Below are 20,047 nucleotides of genomic sequence, written 5' to 3' on the forward strand. Positions count from 1 at the left end.
TGTCGCATAATGACTCCAGTAAAAACCCAAAGTAGTTAAATTTTTTGAAGTGTCTGAAGACGTCTACTAGCAGCTGTCATTTCTCCTAGTGAGTCAATGAAAAAACAATCTCCTCGCTTCTGGGCGCTGACCATTACGGCAGATTCTGTAAATGATTATAATCAAACGTTTGTCATTGTACGTAATGTAATTTTTCATTTATTAATACGTCCACAAGAGAAATAACATGTTCTTTTATTTAAAAAAAAAAAAAAGGATTTAATAAACAGGCCTCTGCTGGGCTAAGGTAATATTAAAGTTGACAGTGATGAAGCTGCTGAATGGAATGAAATCATTGTTAAGGTAATTGTTCTCACCACGGCCCTCCTACTGTGACACCCAAACTCAGACCTGTGGAAGAAAGCCCACACATTAGTCACACGCTACATACAAATTTCACACTTTGTGAAAGGGAGCGGTCTTCCTCAGTTTGATAGGAATTACCTGGATGATGTCACAGTGACTGATTCAGTACATTTTTCTCCACGGCTTAGCAAATTCATCTTTTAACACACACAATGCAATTAAGAGACTAAATTCTGTCACATGATTTGAAAACCTAATTACAAAGTCATAATTAGAACGCTGTATTGTTTGTCTAATAACACGGACACACAGCATGCTTTTACTGTTTCATTTTTTGTTGAAAAAACTCACATTTACATATTACTAAAAGATTTGACGTTTCAATTTGACCGCAGGTATTAGCTTGGAGCTCCAGTAGCAGCATGCTAGCTTCTATGTTAGCCTTGATCTAAAAGTCATCGGTTGCAAATTGCTGCTAAGAGAAATGTATTGGTCATATGAAAACCTATAAGTTTATGTAATTCTCTGGGGAAAACACAACACGCTTAACTAGCTAGCTATGGAAGAAAAGGTCAAGATGTTCAGAAGAAACTCAGGAGACAGGAGGTCGGTTCGAGTTTGTCTGAATTTATCAGTCTGGATTGTAAACCTGGTGCTGTAGTGAAGAGTTAAGGTTATTCACATTGCTACTGAATATGTACACCCTACTTGAGCTAGATTTAAAAAAAAAATAAGGACACCATCAAAGGCTCTGTGCGGTTTGGTTTATTACAAACATTCGATGTTTGGAGTTTCGCCCGATGTCGCTGCTTAGCCTCAGGAGACATTTGAAAGATTTCCAAGAGTTTTTCTAATCACTCTACAACAAATTAAAAGCCAGCTGCGTGGTGCTAAAGAAGTTGGAAATTGAAAAAGAAGAAGTAGGAAAGTAAATGTCTAAAAGCTATGGATGAAATAGTGAAAAGGTAAAGGAAATAGTTCCTCGCCACTTGTATAGGATTTCTCATCTCTGTAGAAGTTCTGAGGCATCAATCACAGAGACCTGAACAAAAATCACCACCCTTATGGATTACTTCTGGTTCTACCTAAGCCTGGTTGTTCCAACCCTTATTGACAACTCCCATCAAGCAGTGACTGGTGATAAGTCTTTAAAATTAGTGTTTTCTTTTGTTGTTGTTGATGTGCTTTGTATCACCGACTTTCTGTACAGCCCAAAGAACAATGATGGCCAGACGTTCTCCATCAAAACTTTGCATTTGGTAGCAGAATTCATGCAAGTCGCCCTGGTGCTGCAGCGTGATTCTCTGGAAGGAATCTGCTGTTAGGTTTTACCAAGAAGTCCCAACTTTGTCTCGTCAGTCCACAGAATGTTTTACTAATGTTTTACTAAAGCCTTTTCTTGACTTTTTTGTGACTTACCAGACGACCTGTTGAACCCGTCATGGAGTAATCGTGTTAGGTCAGCCATTGGTAACGGCTCGCAGGTTTATGTGGCTCTCACTGCAGTTTGTTTGAGTCCTAAAGCCTTAGAAATGGGGTTAGTTTGTGACTTGTGGGATGATTTAATCATAAGAAGACATTCACGTTTTCACAGAAAACCACATCACAGAAGAATGGATTAAAAAAACATCCCCAACCCTGTTTTAGCGTGTGTGGATAAATAGAAGAAATGCAAGACCAGCCCAATCCCCGAAAATCGTATCAAAGCATCCGAAAGATGAGTAGTGACACAAAAAAGTAATGATCTTTGTTTAACCTGAAGTTGATGTAACATTTTCCAACCTGTTCCACCGTCTGCAGTCAGAAAACGATGTGCTTTTAGGTTGAGTCAAAAGGTGTGCCGTGTTGTTTTGAATAGGACACTCCCAAAACAGGAGTTTTTTTTTCTCTAATGCTCCACTGTCAAAAAATGCTATGACTGTAAAAAAAAAAGAAAAGAAAAAAGATTTGATGTGTTGCAATGTTGAATCCCTGCCAGTGAAAAGGTAAACAAAGGAACAATGACAGATTTCTGACATTATTGATGGATTATATGACACATTGCTCGGCACCCCACTTGAGACACACCTGTTTTATCTGATGGCTAATGCATTCAAGTCCGTTTTCCAATATTACACAATCTGCTTTGACATTATTGCAAAATCATCTTCGGAGTAAACTGGAAACACTGACAGTGTGGAAGGAACATATATAGGGTTGACTTTTTTTTTTTTTGTTTTTTGTACAAACAAAAAAAAATTATCAGAAAACAGCGAGATTGAATTATTATTACTATTATTCAGACAACAGACTCACCAATTCCATCAGATATTTTAGGATACCACCAATCAAACGGCTAGACTGAGTCCACCTGTGTAAAACGGTCTCGGCTTGAATCCGACTGTTCCTTTAAGAGCTCAGACGGTTTTTAGGAAACATTATTATTAAACAAACAGCAGAACCTAAAGAATCTCCCTGAGAATCATTTGGTCCATCAGCTGGGCTAAAGTTTCAGATTACTTCTTGAAATATTGTTTTATTTTTGCATTGTTTCTTAACTCAATTTGCTCTCAAATGACGCTTTTGTACTTTATTTTTTTTTTTTAAGGAAATGCAAATGTGTTATTAAAGTATCGACAAATAAACCTTGTCCAAATTTTTTCTTAAGTTTGAACTAAGGAAAAAGTTCAAAAACACCCGAGTCGCAGGGGGTTTGATGATACAGCAAACTTAAATAGAAAGTATCGGTATCAGTATCGGTATCAATCATACCAGCCTGGTATTTACTTGGTATCGGATTGATAACAAAATAGGAGGCATCACACACCTATAATGTCTTCAGTTATACGCCTATTTGTCTTGGCCAATCATACATTTTTGTTTTTTAGCGTGAAATACTATATATATAAAAGGTCAAGGAGTGTAAATATTTCCCCAAGACATTTTGTCTCTCAGAAACATTGTTAATCTTTGGGCCAGAAACAAAAAAAAATAATTCAAATATAGAAAGGACACAAACAAAGGCTTGCTGGAAGGCAGTGACACAATGTGTGCTGTTTTTATTGAATCTACTGTGCAACAGTATATTGTTATTTAATGTCTTTAGATAACCTTTTTAAAAATAATGATTACTACAAGATGCTGCAATCGACCTGTTTGAGCACAAAGCTCAGAGAAGCAATAAACCAGCATTGCTGCACGCCACAGGTGTCAAACTCCAGTCCTGGAGGGCCGCTGTCCTGCAACGTTTAGATGTGCCTCTGCTGCACCACACCTGAATAGAATAGTCAGGTCATAATCAAGGCTCTGGAGAACTGATCTACACGAGGAGGAAGTAATGAAGCCATTTCATTTCAGTGTTTTGTACCTGTGGCACATCTAAAAACTGCAGGACAGCGGCCCTTCAGGACTGGAGTTTGACACCCCTGCTGTACGAAAATCCATATCAACTTTACACCTTTTTTTTTCTTCCATGTTTCTGCATGCATTAGGGGGAGCGGACATCCATCCACACAGGCACACAAACAAAGAAATGCGACGTGTTTTATCGTGCATTCACCGCTCCTCGCACACACACACACACACACACCCACACACACACAGACACACACATTTAAATGTAGACTTTGTGTTCAAGTGGTGGACAGGTGTGTGATGTACACTCTGAACCATCAGGCTGTCAGAGCTTCAGGGTTGGCTGTGACTGGCAGTCCGCCTACAAACAAGAGGCACGACACACTTCAAAATAAAATAATCAGAGACGGGAGAGAGAGAGAGAGAGAGAGAGAGAGAGAGAGAGAGAGAGAGAGACGAGACGCGGGTTGCCTGCTACCAAAACACAGCTGAAGACGGACAGACGAGTGAACGACGGGATGCCGGCGATCAGAGCAGGAGGTCCGCGACGGAGGGCAGCAGCTCGGCCAACTCCGACTCCACGTTGGCTGTCTGAGTGACGGGGTTGCCGCGGAGATCGAGGCGCCTCAGCTTGGGGCAGGAGGCCAGAGGCTGAAGGTCTGCCAGCGTAGAGATCTCTGTGAGTTTTGGGTTAATGAAAAATAAAAAAAACACTCAGAAAAAAAAAGAGAATAAAAAGAAGAAGGGAACCCCGCTCGCCATGCGGTGGTGAGTAATGGTGAGTGAGAAGAGATGTGACAACACTGGTGTAAAAGCAAGATCTGCATGTCAAATGCAACGCCGTGGTGTTGGATAAACTTTTCCCCTCCAAAGCTGAGCTGTCACTGCAAAGAATAATAATAATAATTTTTAAAAAAACGGCCTGGGTGTCATGACCTGCAAACCTCATTAATTCCTCTCTTGTGTGTAAAAGGAAGCGAAGCACGGAGAGAGGATTGGCCTTGTGGCAGTAATGTGTCGCTAAGTGTCTCTTCTCTTCCTAATGTGAAGCAGTCTGCCCCCTTTTCACCACATCTCATACACACACACACACACACACACACACCCCGCAGCATTTAATTACTCGAAGTTTCACGTGAGATAAATTATGCATGCGCCGGGCTGAAGAGAATAATCACGAGAGCGATTTTTTCTTTTTCTTTTTTTGGCAAACACTGTCAACACCAGCCGCTGCGAGAAGAACTCCTTCTCCTTCTGCGTCACCCCGCATCAGCAGCTCGCGCTCTCCGACCACATTTTTTTTCTTTTTTTTTTCTGTGTAGCGCTGAAGCCACTCAGAGCTGATTCACGCCCGCCTCTCGAGTCGCCACAACCGCTCGGATGGGAGGAAGACGAACAAATCCGATCCCCGCGGCTCGGCTGCAGACAAAGATCGGCGGCCGGATCGCGTCTCCGGCGGGCGCGGCGCCGAATGTTAATCCGCAGGTTTAAGGATACTGTTGTTCTTCAAGGAGACCTCCTCCAGTTTGGGAAGGTGATAAACTCCCTCCAGGTTCTCTATAGAGTTGTTATCAGCCTCCACAACCTGCGAGTTGAGACCAAGTGGTTTAATTGCAGTAAACAGACGATATGCGTTTCCCCCCCACCACCACCACCCCCTCCCTCACCGCCGCTCCAGTCAGCTAGGAGCGAGTCAGGGAAAAAAAAACAACAAGAAAAAACAGTGACACTGCAGGAGGAGGCAATTAAGAGTGGAATTGGTGGCGTTCTTACCTCCAAGCACTGCAACATCGCAAACTGAGGAGGCAGCCGCCGCAGCTGATTGGACGACAGATTGATGTGAGTCACTAATAACAGCTGGTCCAGGTGGCATAATGTGGTCAGGTTCTGGAAGACACACAAATTGCTTTTCAGCATCTCTTTTTTTGGCAGAAAGTGTTTGTTTTTTTTTTCCTTATGTTGCTCATCAGGAATTCAGGACCGACCCTGTCAGAGATACTGAAGACTCGCACTTCGGCGTACTCCATTTTCAGGATGGTGTTTTCAATCATGAACTTGCTGCACAGGTCGCTGTAATATGCAGAGCGCATGGAGTCCACTTCCTGGAGGAGAGGCGGGGAGCGTGCTCAGTCAGTCATCTGAGCAAATACGCTTAGTGAGCGTACGGTGTGTGTGTCTGTGTGTGTGGTACTCACTTTGAGTGTCTGGAAGTGAGCGAGGGTCTCCTTCTCATACCCAAGAGGGTCTAGTGCTCTCATCAGGAGGATAATGGTCAGCAAGCACCCTTCAGAGGCAGGAAGGTTAGTTAGCTGGTTACTATGAGGGTCGCTAAACTTTAACAGCTCAGTCAGAGTTTATTACTGGGAGGAATGCTGCCGTCTCTAAGTGATGCACTTGAAATGTTCTTTTTTTTTTCCAGGGTACACAAGTTTGAAATGAAATGCGCACCTACTTAAAAATATACACACTGGCTCAAAAACTGTCTCTAAAATGTAGATGAATCTCCTTTAGCAAGTTTCAAGAGACGACAAACAATTTGTTGTTTTGAACTGGTTGGTTTTCTGTGTGGATAAACTGAAAAATTTGAGCATATATTGATATACAATGTTAATATATTTCACTACTTTTCACTACTTTTTGTACCTTTTGACACCTTGAAGAAAAACTAACTAGCGGTTAACTCTCAACTAAAGTTTCTCTGCTTTAGTTGAGCTATGTTTCCAATTTGAAGACATTTGAAGTTAAACACAAATAAGTGGTTAAATTTCTAGCTGAAAATGCTAGAACATTGATTATGACTACATAACATATTTCTTTTCTGTAACTTCCCAATTACAGACAACAATAACTGTAATAGGACAAAGTATAGGCGCGCGTAGACATCGGAGCTTCAAAACCTGTGTGGATTTGAGAAGATATGCATCAAATTTAAAATCTTGCAGCTAATTCTTCGTTTTTAAAATCAACTTAAAGTTGCACATTGCATCACAGACAAACCCAGGGAGAAAAAAACTTTTTTAAACGCATCACCAAAAGCCCAAAATAAACTTGATTTTCAAGTTGGAGCCGGCTCTCTGCGGCATAAATTTGCCGTCTCCACCTACATTTATTCAGAGGCTCCAGTTCTTGTAGCTGGTTGACGGACTGCAGCTCCGACTGTAACACCGAGGTCTTCTCCACCGAGAGTTCACTCCTACAGAGCAAGACACCGCCATCTGTTCTTCCATCATGCAAAAACACGTCTGAAACTTACCGCTGCAAATATGCAAAAGCCGTACCTGAACAGTTCGAGGTCTGTAGCCGTGTCCCGACACCAGCTCTCGCTCCGGCCTTTGGAGGTTAAAAACAAACACACAAACAAAAAAGCTCAAAAAGACAAAAAAAAACTATGGTAAATTTACATAAACGTAAGACTTGGAAAAAGTCCAGAGTGTGGGATATGCGTCACCTGTGTAGAGGGCGCAGTCCCGGTGGGTGTGTTTTTCAGTCCAGTGCACGGTCAGGTTGTGTTCGTTGGCGACGTCGCTTATCGTTCCTGGAGGAAGGTCGCAGATCTGAGCAGGCGCTAAGGTCACGTACGGTCGAAGCACGAATTATTCAATTCACAAAGGGAACAAAGAAAAAACTAATAAAAAACTGTATTTGATTTGGATGAAAATGTGTCATTTCTGAGCTAGTTAGAAACAGAATGTAAAAGAGAATAATCAACATATGGCGCGTTTCCAGAGGTGAAAAACAGGAGCAGGGCCCGGTGCCAGAAAATGTAAGAAAAAAATTCAACTGCCTGTAGCTGGTGGTACACTTGATTTGCTAAAAGCCTCAAAGTAATCCATTTGTTGTTACAGTAGTATGATGTTTGTGATGACTGGAAAACCATGAGGGAAATAATTGGATTTTGAGCATTAAAAACACTAAACAACCAATAAAGAGGGATGATTCTGTTCTGGGGGGGACTGTGGATCCTCTGGAGATGATGCTGCAAAGAGGGATTTTGCAACAACAAAAAAACCCTCAAAAATGAGACTGGAGCTGGAATTACAGCAATATATTTGCTTTTTTTGTTTTTTGGTAAAAAAAACAACAAAAAAACGTTTTTGCATTAGAATGATGGGATTTTATGTTATCAATGACCGGATGTTACTACTGGTACAGGCGAAAAAGATGAAGACGACGACAGGAAGTGGTAGGTGGATGATGGCGCTGCACGAGACTGCGCCACCAAACTTCTTCACGGGTTATTTTAATTGCATTTTCATATTTAATGGAAACACCGTAATTACAAGATTGTGTTTTCTCAACGAATATCGGCAAAGTTTTACGCACATTTGTAATGGGTACCGTTAAGAAAATATATTTAAAATAAGCTAGTTGTAAAAACTTAACCGTATCTCCAATAATTAGGTAAAATTGATGGTGTTTCAAATACGGAAATTCATTTCAAATTATATCCATAGTTCAATTAGTGAATTCTTATCTAGGATATTTCTATTGAAACATTATACACTAAGTTGAATGAAAAGAACTTAGTTTGTGCTTTTCTATAAGTTAGAAAATGGAGCTCGCTAGGGACACTCCCCTGGGTTCAATGCAGCGTCAGGAGAGGGCACGCCCCCCCCATATAAAACTAGCTAGCATGGAGTTTAGCGCTAGATCGCCATGAGGATTCCTTCGTGATCTGATCTCCGGAGAAACATCCAGGGCGGTGAGATGTTTCTTCGTATTGTTTCGCCGTGCGTGTGTGAGGTCTATCATGTGAGGTAAATATTGTTGGTTTCATTCAGTGTTTGTCTAATAAATGTTATGCTTTTAGGACGTGGAAACCGAGTTGTCTTGTCTTGTCTTGTAAGTTCAGCTGATACAATGACGACTTCAATGAATCCGGGCAGAAGAGGAAATGAAACAAGTCAAAAGGTTTTTAATTATTCCTCTTCTGATCATTTTTTTAACAGTACACAGTCAGAGGCTTCTTCCAACTCGCTGTGACACACACTGCTACAGGAGATCCGTCCTGGATCCTCCATCAGCCTCTACAGAAACTCTTGAAGAACCTTGAATTAATATGAGCTACATTTAAAATTCCCTTTGGGAACAATAATGCATTTATGAATTTAATTGAATTCTAAGTAGCCATTGTTTTATCCGAGTCCCTGGTGCAACATTTACTGGTGCCCCCGCTGTCAACACCTCATATAACCAGGTTTTGCCAGTGGAACAATGCTTAATTTTCTGTAACATTTCACATTGTTTGGGTCATAGAGGGAGGGAAGGCTCTGCTTTCTTCAGCTCATCCCACCATCTTTCTATAGGAGTTAGGAGCTTCTACATTTCTGTGATAATTTAGATTAATAATCTGCTACTTTTTCAGTTTTCTGGTGAATCCTACAGTTATTTATTTTGTTTATTTCAAGGATCCTGTCGGTTCAGGTCGTTCATGAGGCCAAGAACTCCAACACGGTCATTTGTAAGCAAAAAGGCCCACAGCATCACAGATCCTTTCACGTATTCCTCTTCAGTCGTCTGCACCCGTAGCGTGTTGCTGCAGTGAAAGCTCCATCTTTGTTCTTCTATGAGCAAAACACACAAAGTCCAGTTGTGAAGATCAGAGGAGCCGGACAGACACGTCCTTTTTTTTTTTTGGTTGCATCACCCCTAAACAATCGCCTGGCAATCATGGCGTCTTAAAGGTTGTCATGGAGACATGGCAACCCCGCCGAGATATCGCTCTTTGCTGCTGGTCTCCAACGGCGAGCTTTAGCGATTTTATTTTTATTTTTTATGACCTCCCTCACCGCTCTCCTCTCTGCGTGTGGCGGCGAGATAAATCTGAGTCTTTACTTTTGGAAGAAGAAAACGGGCTCAGAGTTACAGCAATATTTACACCCCAATAAAACAAAAAGTTAAGATTACGAATTAGGAGTTCCTAAAAACATTTAAAATAAATTCTTTTTTAAAAACACGCTTTAGTTACACATTTACTCTAAAGAGATTGTTATGAATAATTGTTCTGCAGGACATTTTGTTATAAACTTTATTCCCGTTGTGTTATTTTTCCCTCCCAGCAACTATTCAAAATTAAGGTTTGGATTTTTCTACTTTTTCCCCCCACCCCCAGTGTGAAAAAGCAACAAAATATGAATTTGTTGAAAATGTTATTTCGGATGTTTTCCCCCCTCATCGATGAACTGCATGGCTCAGGGGGATTCTTTTGAGTCTCTTTCGGTTATTTCTACACACAAATAATGCCCTGATTACCATATTCTATAAAACATTAAATCCAATTTGCGCATTAGTATTCATTCTCATGCAGCTCCTTAAGGTGCTTCTAAAACCCCCTTGTATCTACACAGGCGTACGAGTTACAGCGACGGCCGACGTCCCGACCTGCGATAGAACCGAGTTCGGTTTCAGGATTTGGAATCCGCTGAAGCGGACGGAGATGGAGCGCTGCGATGCAACAGAAATAATCCCTGTGATGAATGAGTGAAAATGGGAGAGCCTTACAGTCTTATTGTAGCCTGAGGAAAAATGTAAAAAAAAAAAAAAAAAAATCATTATTGAGAGAATTGAAAAAGGGATCCGGAGAGGCCGGGCTGCATATTTAACCTCGGAGCCGGCACAGTTTCCCATGAATAAATCGAGACGAAAATAAAATAATAAAAAAATCGTCCAGTGAGGTTTGTTCTCAGCTCATTTTTTAAGATTTAAAAGTCTCATTTCGGCAGCAGGGTGCAGGTCGGCCAAAGAACGGAAGGAATTGGGATTTTTTTTGTTTTGTTTGTTTTTTACTTCCTGATTTAAATAAATCACCATAAGACAACTTTCTGCTTTGTTCAAATAAAAAAATTGTAAAAGGATAAAACAAGCAGTGAGTGTTAGTTAGAGGTTAGAGTTAAGACAGCCAACAAATATTAGACATTTCCCTTCTTCTTCACATATTTCTTTTGAATATGTGAAGACGATCTGAATATTGTGCCAGAGAAGAAGAGGAATGTGAAAAGTGTTGTTGTTTTTTTTATTTTACGTTAAAGCAGCGTCTAAAGTGAAGTGTTTGTAAATTAAAGGATACCCAGACTGGACTGTGTTTGAAGTGTGGGTGGACGCTCCGCCACTCCACCCTCTGAGGCTGACCGTCGAGGACCAGCAGCAGGCCGCCCGACTGCGCCTGCATGGGGAGGAGAAGGCCAATAAACGCTGGGTGCAAAATGAAGGCGTAGCACACAAACAGCTGGAAGCTGAAGCTCACATTTAGCAGAATAAAAAAAACAAAAGAAAAATAATCCTCACTGTCTGAAGCTAAAACAAACCAACTGTTTCTTGTTTTACTGTTTTTTGTTTGTGTAGAATTACACAATGGTTTCATTCTTATTTCAGAAGTTTACACACAGAATGTTTACCGTCTCTTTAAACAATGAGACAAAGCCTGGATGATGATGATGATGATGATGACAGGTTATCGGTCACGTTTAAGTTAACTATAACATGTCTGTGCGGGTGTGTGTTCACAGCCACACCTGGAACACGCCGCTTTATTGTTTGACACGACGGGAAGGTCAAAAGAAATCAACCAATCAGGAAGGGAGATACGGAGAGACATAGATGCTAAAAATGGTAAGGCAGTGTCATTATTCACTGTGAAACATTTCCTGTACAGACATGGACTAAAAGGCCACTCGGCAAGGAAGAAGCCTTTACTTCAAAAGAAACATAAAAAAGTCAGATTGCAGTTTTCAAATGCAAAGATGGTCGTTTTTGTAGACGAGTCGTGTGGCCTGATGAAACTAAAGTGGAACCGTTTCTCCATAACGATCATCGTGACGTTTGGAGAGAAAACGGAGAGGCTTGTAAGCCTGGAAACAGCATCACAACTGTCACACATGGTGGTGGCAGTATCATGCTGTGGGGCTGTTTTGCTGCAGGAGAAACTGGCGCACTTTATAATCTAGATGGCATCATGAGGACAGAACATATTGGAATTAATGAAGCAACATCTAAAGAAATGAGCCAGGAAGTAAAAGCTCAGGTTTTCTAAATGAATAATAACCCTAAGAATGCAGCCAAAGTCATTATAAAGTGGACGAAGAACAACACAAAGTGTGATCATCACAAAGCTCTCCTGTGAGCAAAGCGAGCTACGAACATGACTCCGTTCTACCGGTTCTATCAGGAGGAACGGGTCAGAAGTCCAGCAAACTATTGTTAGGAACTTGAAGGACAAAACCCAAAAGGTTTGACCCAGTTCAAAGGCAACACTGACCAAACACTGAGGAAAAGTGTTTAGATTTCTGATTTTGAAGACATTAATAAATAAATCTCTGGCATAATTGACGTAACTTCTCCTTATTGAGGCATTTAGCAACCAGACATCATTTTGGTCACCTAAAAACAAGAGACATTTGGTCTGATTTCACTTCAGACTGTATTTATCGTTATCAAACAGACTCTTAAAACGTAGCTGCTGCTCATCAAATCTCACAGCAGGCTCTCAAAAACCTCAAGACAGCTGTTTCCAAACAAACATGAAGTATTTTTTTAACGAGGACAAATCATGCCCAGATTCTGGAAAAAAAAAAATAAAAAAATAAAAATCTTTGAACTAAGGATTGTGACGAAAAAGCAAGACAAGTTTGAGAACAGATGCAGTAAACGACAAAAACACAGAAACAGTGAAGGAGAAATCTACTGACATTGACAGGCCTGGAGAAGGCGACGGCGACTCTTTCCTGCTCCCGACTGACGTACGCACAGCTTATCATCTCCTCACGCTCCGCTGGGAGGAAGACAAAAGAAATGATAATAAATAAACGTGAGTCAAACTCATAAAATGGCAATGAGCATTGCTTGCGTGCACAGACAAACCGGAATGTACACAGGCATGCAAGTTGGAGTCAAAAGTCCATCCACTCCTGATCAAAATCTAAAGATCACAACAACAATTCCAAGTATTCCTAAGTCAGGACGCCATGTTAAAGGGGAAGTATTAGGTGTTATTCCATTTTGTAGCACAATCAAGTAACTGTTACCTTCAGTTGTTATAAAAAATGCTCTGTATATCAAATGTGACTTAAAAGAAATTTGACTTTGAAATTGGGCTTCTGTCTCTTTAAGAAACTCCTGCTCTGTTTGAAACTCCGTCTGCAGGAAGTTATCATAACATCGCTACTCTATTAACCCTTTAACCTTTTTACTAGTGTTGCACTGAGAAGTAGCTCGTTATGAGATCAACGTACGCGCAGTTCTGGCAGATGTTTGCTAATTGATGCTGGCTAGTCTGAAGGAGCAGAGAGGGGGAGTTGCAGAGGAGCGCTGCTCTGTGAGGCTGAAGACCAGAGGCTTGGAAACTGCATCCAAAGGCAGAGCTAGGTCCACCCAGGCGTTGTGCACAGCCGAACGGTTGCCACGGGAGACTAAAGGCTTTATTAAACACGCATGAAAGAATCAAAGCAACACCCTAGGTGTGTTTTTGATGAGGGATTAACATTATAACATGATGTAAATCTCCAAAAAGTTGATTTTACGTAAAACTCTTTAGTTAAGTTGAGCTCCAAAATACAAAACCAAGAAACAAAGGCAAGAGCACCATGCAGAGAGGGCAAATTATTGAAAACTGTTTTAAAACTCAAATAAGCAGTTAATTAGTTGGTAAAAAGCTAAAACTCAACTGCCAACAAAAAATTTAAATCAACAAATGACTGGGAAAAAATTTGTCTGCTTTTTAGTGTAAATCTTACACATTTTCAGTGGGATTCCCTTGCAAAGTTCAGAAGGAGTTGTGAAGGAGACGTAGCCTTTGGAGGAATTTTCATTTATTATTATTATTTATTTTATTTTTTTCATTTCAAAATTCTACCTGCAACCTGGTTATGATCCACCGTCACAAAACATGAAGACTCGTCATGTCTTAAAATTTTCATCAGTTCTGAATTCTACCCTGGGCCAAACGAGACAAACAAAGAACAGTTTCAAAAGCTGAACGGTTAAATATTTAACCGTTTTTTAGCCTTTGATCATTTTAAAAGGCAAAAATAAAGCAAGAAGAACAAGACTGGTTAAAAATCAGCAGCACAAAAATAAAACATGTTTTAGAGACACGTCACGTCTTTTACATCTTGTTTCGGTGGGCTTGTGTAGTCGAGCTCTTTGCAACCGTTGTCTAAGAAATGCATCGATTTTTAGGTCAAGGAAACAAAAAATTGTCCTCTACATACTTATGTGTACTGGCATTTTTGTATATATGTGCAACGGGAAATTTCCTTGAACCTGTCAACACCCATATTGCTAAATGTACGTTTGCTGTTTTTGACCTGATGGTCTTTCAGCATAATTCATATTTGATTCTAATCAGTCCTGGTTAATGAAAAATCACTTCATTTAGTGGTCATGGTTGATTTGCATAGATTTTTTTCCTTCAGATAATTCCTCGTTTGTAAACTGATATTTGTATTTACTCAGCTTTGTTTGATGATCTGAGACATCTAAACGTGAGAACACAGAAGAAAACTGTAAGAAAACAGCTTTCAAAGGATTTTATGCACGTATAAAACTATTTTACTGTTATTGATTAAACTCTTTTTTAACCAGGCATCGTTTTCTTTCCACTTTATAATTATGCTCTAAATTTCTCTTGGTTTAGAACGTAAAATCCTGATAAAATACACTGAAATGTGTATTTTGTACATGCAGAAAACACAGAAAGAATCGTTTTGTTATTTTGTAAAGAAAAGTTTTTAAACTTAAAAAAAAAACTTTCATATTTGTTACCTTAGTTAAATCTTTGCCTCATCAGCAGCAGCAATAGTGAGGAAATCCAACACCTTTACTTTTCAAACCCATTTAAATGTGCAGACTCATACCTCGGCCCAGCAGCCAGCGGTAGTAGAACCAGGCACTCTGGTCGTTTGGGTCGGTGAAGAAAGCGTTCTGAACCAGCTCATACTCTGAAACGCAAAGAGCAGTTTAAATCAGGACGAGACTGCCCCCTGTCTGCTGCCGCGCTGCATCGCCGGCTGCGGTCTCACCTTTGAGCAGCTGCTCTTCACACACTCGGTGGAAGTGGGTCTGGGGGGAGGGCGGCGAGCAGGAGTGAGGCGGGTCACCGCCGCAGCGCGAGGGCGGCGGCTCGGGGGAGCCCGGGTGGAGCAGCGGCAGCAGGGTGCTGCGGTAGTGCCAGCTGGAGTAGTTGGAGAAGTTGGAGCCTATGAGGCGGTCGGTGAAGTCCAGCTCCTGCTTCACCGGCACGCCGGACATTTTCACCACCGTCCGGCGGTAATCCCAGCAGTGGACTGGGAGGGATGGGAGAAAATGAAGTCATGGAAACAGGAACGGTGCAGCACCGGTGTAACGTAGACGTGAGCTACTTTTAGGCCTGCAACTGGTGATTATTTTAGCTATCGATTAATCTATCTGACGATTAATCGGATAAAAAGATTGGCACATTCTGCAGATTTTCCACTGAAGATTTTTTTATGCAGTATTTGAAATACACACAAAGATGCAAATAAACAAATAACAAAATTTATTTTTACAATAAGAAAATAAAAATTTTATTGCCTAAAGTGCAACAACACAGCTTTCCTTTGATCATTTCCAGCAAAGGGTGCATCTGCAGCTACAAAGACACTTCTAGCATCAGCATGTGAAAAGCTGAGGCCTTTCTGCTTGACTTAGAGCTGTGTAGAGATTATCTGGTGATTATTTATGGATTACCAGATCAATAAACTTATATTAAAAGGTGTTTAATAGGTGAAAACAATGGGGGTGGGGGGTTTACTTGAATGTGATATATATATATTTTTGGCTTAATTGCTGCTATGAGGGTGTGGTTCTTTCAGAAAATGTCTCTTTTTTTTAGTTTGTGTAGCCCAGTTAATAATTAGTCAATTACTAAATTAGTTGACAGTTATTTAAATAATAACCTCTTTTTTTCAGGATGTTTAATCAATTTATAATAATTAATCTGAGTTTCAATCATTTAATTCTGATTAATCATTTTAATCCAATTAATCATTTAAAACCGATTAATCGTTTTTATCCAATTAATTGCTTTAATCCGATTAATCGTTTCAGCCCTAATTTTCCATTTGAAAAGGAGAAAACATTTATGTGAAAGCCAGAAAAACATTCAACTTCCACTCGTGACTCACAGTTGCGGTCGTCGAGGCTTAAGCAGCGATTACACAGGCTCAGCTCTCTGGCCCAGTCGGGTCGAGGCAGACGGGCTGAGACCCACCCTCTGTGGTGCCAGCTGCCGTAGGACTTTGGATTCACTTTCAGGCAAGACTCCAGGAACGACAACTCGGCCTCGTAAATCTTCTGCGCTTCGTCCTCGTCTCTGAGGTGGACACGGAGAAACGGAGTCATCATTCTAGCTCCAGCGTCTCTCCTGCTGGCTTGTTACAGACACAACAGGAAGCAAAGAAACAAAACAAAACAAAATTGCTAACTTGACAGTTTCCAGGTGCGTCAGGATCTCTCGTCGGTAGTTCCAGAGGGTTGCAAAGTCAGGGTTTGCAGAGAGGAGCTGCTGAGTCAGCTGCAGGGCTTCATCATCAAAAACACCATCCTTCCTCTGACACAGCGGAGATGGGGGACGATGGGAAACAGGAGTACAAACATGGATTACACTGTAAATAATTTATACCAAAACAAAATCAAAACAAAAGCGCAAACAGCAACAGGATTCTGCTGCTTATTTCGACACTGCACTTACATAGTTTATCCAAAGCGACTGCTTTCTACGAAACTACAAACTTTGATTTGTATATTATATCAATTTTTACAGATTGGGTGGAAAACATCTGGATACATCAGTGTTCAAACCATTCCTTTTAGCTGTGACTGGATGTTCAGGATTGTTGTCCTGCTGGAAGGAGAACCGTAACCCTGCAGCGCCGTCTAAAGGCATTTTTACTCAGACATCTCCCTACATTGAGCTGAAAACATCTTCTAAACAAACTGGTCCTGTTTTCCCACATCATGATGCTGCCATCACCATGTTTCTTTATGATGATGGTGGGTTCAGGGCTAAAGTGCAGTGTTAGTTTACAGTCACAGGAAAAGTTTTGAAAACAGACCAAAAAGCTTAACCTTCCAGCTGCGTTCCTCGAACTGGCATTTATCATATCGTTTATCATCACGATAAGACTTTTGATTTATTGTTGCCTTGATAAATTTCAGTTACTGATAACGCATAATTTTAAAAAAAAGTTTTAAAACGGTGATGCTGACGGTGATCACCTTGGAAAAGCAGGCGTCCCGAGCGGCCACGTAGACCTTCAGCTTCTTCTCTCGCTCCTTCCTTTTCTCCTCCTCCTGCTGGGCTGTGGTTTTAACCTTCACACGGCCGTGCTGAAGCAGGACGAGATACATTCGATGAAATTTACCTTCCAAGGCCTGGCTGCTTTAGTAGCTAAATAATGTGCAGAAGCGCCTCAAAGTACACCTTTGCTCAGCTCATCAAAGTGTTTATATTCCTGGAATTAAAAAACAAAAAACTACCAAAGTGGTTTATTCATGGCTGAACTCTTCATATGCATTACCTTGTTAATTTATAACCTCCATGGCTGAATATATATCTACATCTGGATCTGAGCGGGTCATCTAGAACAAGAACCGGCTGGTAGCGCTGCTTAGCTCCACCTATTCTGGTTCTCTGTAATCACATAGGATTTATCTGTTAAAGTGCTTTAAAATGGATTTTGTCGTAAAGTCTGCTATACGAATAAATTTACCTGAATCTATGAATATCCTCTTTTTTCAGGATGTTTAAGTTTGAGGACCAACCATTCCACATTGTTGATGGTAAAATTGAATTGGGTAGCCGAATTTATTTCACTTTATTTGCAATAATTCAGACTGGGTCTGTCAAGACAAAAAAAATTTGCTGGACAATAAATTGTCCCAGAACTTATTGCAATAAACAATAATATTGTTGTTTTGAGACCATTTTCAAGAGACCATTTTCAAGTAATATATTATGCCTTTATAGCAATAAAGGCATAATAATGCAAGAACATATTCTCAAGGATCAATAACCTTTAGATTATAATAACATTTAAACACTTTAACTGAAAGACATTTTAAATATCCAAAATAAACAAAGAAATCAACAGAAGCAACAACTAAAATGAATTATGAAGCCTCTGTAAACAAAATTATCTTTCAAAAAAATGGGATAGTTGAGACTAAAGCACCAGACTAACGACTTCTATCATTCAGTTTTTGGTAAAAAAAAAAGTGAGAGAAAAGAGAAAAACGCTAAATCAATCAAATGAAAATTATTGTGTTTCTTTTAATTTATCATGTGATTAACTGATTTACCGTTTATTGTGACAGGCCTAATTCAGCCACTTGTTATTAATATTCATAACAAGACATTCATATCTGTTTCAATACAACTTAGGATTACAACACATTTACCAACTTATCATTTACAGGACAGTAGAAATAGATGGATGGCATTTAGCCAAGCAGACAGAGTGATAACAGACTCAAAATATCTAGTCAAATCCTCTGATACATCCTAAAGATCTCAAATGAGTTTATGCACTCAAATGTGTGCATTTATAGAGTTTGAAATAAGCAAAGACCGAAAATGTTTCCTACCATTGCTGCTGATATGTAGGAAGAAGCTCCTTCAGAAATCTGTTTACATGTGAAGAGGAAAACAGGATAAGGCCTGAGCAATGACCAAAAGAAGAACAACAGAGAGTATATCGAGCTAACACGGAAGTAACGAACAAGCGTACTATAAAGTTTCAGTAGGATTGATTAGATCTGTAAAAATCCTGTCTATGAACAGAGCAGAGTGAAGCTGTGTTGCAAATGAGCCCAGATGTCAGTGAACGCCACGGGGCAGGGCTCCTTCACTGTTCAATGAAAACAGCACGTTTTAGCTGAAAGAAGAGGAGGAGAATATAGTTCCAACACCGCACCACGAACAGCGCGGTATTAATCCGACAAAACACTCACCTGCTTGCTTTGTAAGCGAATGAGATGTTGAATCACCGTGCGATTTGATTTGTCATGTCAGGGTTTCTGAACAACTACAATTTCCCCTCTTCCGGCTCATGAAAATGTCGTCACGCAATAAGGGGGCGGGGCGAAGATTCTTTCTGGAACGTTAGCAGCGACGCTTTGTTGCCCTCTGGTGGAGAAAACTATAAACAGCAGGAGTTTGATATTTGGTTTTGTGTAAAAGTTTTAAGATTAAAGTAAGGCTAGCCACAATTTCACAGTTCATAATTTTGATCCGGCGAGGAGAGTTTAGGCCTGAATTCGACACCATAACAAGGTAGCAAAAGAGCTTATCATTTATGTTAGTAACCTCCACTGCATTGTTTCTGCACGCAGCAATATGGATACTGAAGTCAAGGTTGGTCAACGATTTCCAACTTTCCCACTAAAATTTTCCAATTAAGGGTGTTTTCTGTCAAGGCTACAGGCTATGTAAACTTGAAGACGGGATTTGTGCGTCTTTACAACGCAATTTCAGAAGTTCCGCAACAAGAAATCTGAACTTGTACAGCTAACTGCTTGAACGAAAAACTCACTAGCATGTAAAATCAAATTAAGTGAAATTGCAAAAATAATTTGAAACAATTTCTGAATTTAAATTTGACAGATTTATGCAATAAATTGATTATTTATTTGCACTCCTGTTTAACTTATGAATGTTCAAAGTAAAACTCCCAACTACTACTATATTATGTTTTTTTTGTTTGTTTGTTTGTTTGTTTGTTTTTGCTGGAATTGTTTTACTACTGCAGATGTTTTAATTAGCAAAATAATAAGATCTCTGGCTGCTCTTCTTTCTGCATTGAACAACATGATAAAATTGAGAATATTGAAAAAAAGAAAGAATGAATCATGGAGAGAAATACATGGTTCCTCACTGTGTGCTCATTCGCAATCATGTGGCCTGTGCAGTGAATCATGTGTATGTTTAATTCATTAGCTAACATTCAGAAATAACATACTCCTTTATGTTCTGCTGCAGCAACTCTGTGTGTCGTCTCCACATACGGTTTCATCTGAATCCTCTGCCAAATGAGTAGAAGTGTGTGTAAACAAAGATTTCAATAGTTGGAGGAAAAAGAAATACATCAAAAGCTTATGCGAAGTGTATTATTAGAGATTATTATTAAGAAATTAGAGAACCAGGGTTTAAAAGCCTTAAAGTCATACTAGGTAAGCTGAGCAAACTATGTTTAATTTGCTCAGTCTAATACGTGAATTAAGTGTAAGTTAATTGATAGCTTCCATCCATCCATCCATTTTCTTCCGCTTATCCGGGGTCGGGTCGCGGGGGCAGCAGCTTCAGAAGGGAGGCCCAGACTTCCCTCTCCCCAGCCACTTCTTCCAGCTCCTCCGG

At 40.2% G+C, this 20,047-nt stretch overlaps 1 protein-coding gene across 2 annotated transcripts; it reads right to left on the reverse strand.

The window, feature by feature from the left end:
* Nucleotides 1-3,349: 3,349 nt before the first annotated feature.
* On the reverse strand, nucleotides 3,350-18,755 carry rabggta (Rab geranylgeranyltransferase subunit alpha). Of its 2 annotated transcripts, XR_533551.2 has the most exons (18): nucleotides 18,646-18,755; nucleotides 18,280-18,318; nucleotides 16,912-17,022; nucleotides 16,119-16,243; nucleotides 15,819-16,006; nucleotides 14,694-14,957; nucleotides 14,529-14,612; nucleotides 12,363-12,445; nucleotides 10,745-10,840; nucleotides 7,127-7,232; nucleotides 6,957-7,008; nucleotides 6,783-6,871; nucleotides 5,874-5,962; nucleotides 5,664-5,780; nucleotides 5,452-5,565; nucleotides 5,176-5,263; nucleotides 4,157-4,355; nucleotides 3,350-4,039 (listed from the first exon to the last, which is right to left on the reverse strand). XR_533551.2 is itself a non-coding variant. In XM_008407421.2 (17 exons), the coding sequence occupies exons 2-17, from the start codon at nucleotides 18,280-18,282 to the stop codon at nucleotides 4,207-4,209; spliced, it is 1,758 nt and encodes a 585-aa protein (XP_008405643.2). In that variant the 5' UTR covers nucleotides 18,283-18,318; nucleotides 18,646-18,755; the 3' UTR covers nucleotides 3,350-4,206. The 2 variants fall into 2 exon arrangements, 1 of the variants encoding a protein (XP_008405643.2); XM_008407421.2 differs by having other exon boundaries at nucleotides 3,350-4,355.
* Between the last annotated feature and the right edge of the window lie 1,292 nt (nucleotides 18,756-20,047).

Source organism: Poecilia reticulata, chromosome 4 (assembly GCF_904066995.2).
Source record: "Poecilia reticulata chromosome 4, P_reticulata-male-v2, whole genome shotgun sequence".
Classification (NCBI taxonomy): domain Eukaryota; kingdom Metazoa; phylum Chordata; class Actinopteri; order Cyprinodontiformes; family Poeciliidae; genus Poecilia; species Poecilia reticulata.

Excerpts from the sequence above, each read along its gene's own strand:
- rabggta (XM_008407421.2), bottom strand. Across the intron at positions 7,009-7,126 it reads GGACTGCGCCCTCTACACAG|GCCGGAGCGAGAGCTGGTGT; the intron begins GTGACGCATATC and ends TAACCTCCAAAG. Across the intron at positions 5,963-6,782 it reads ACTGGAGCCTCTGAATAAAT|GGTGCTTGCTGACCATTATC; the intron begins GTAGGTGGAGAC and ends CTGCCTCTGAAG.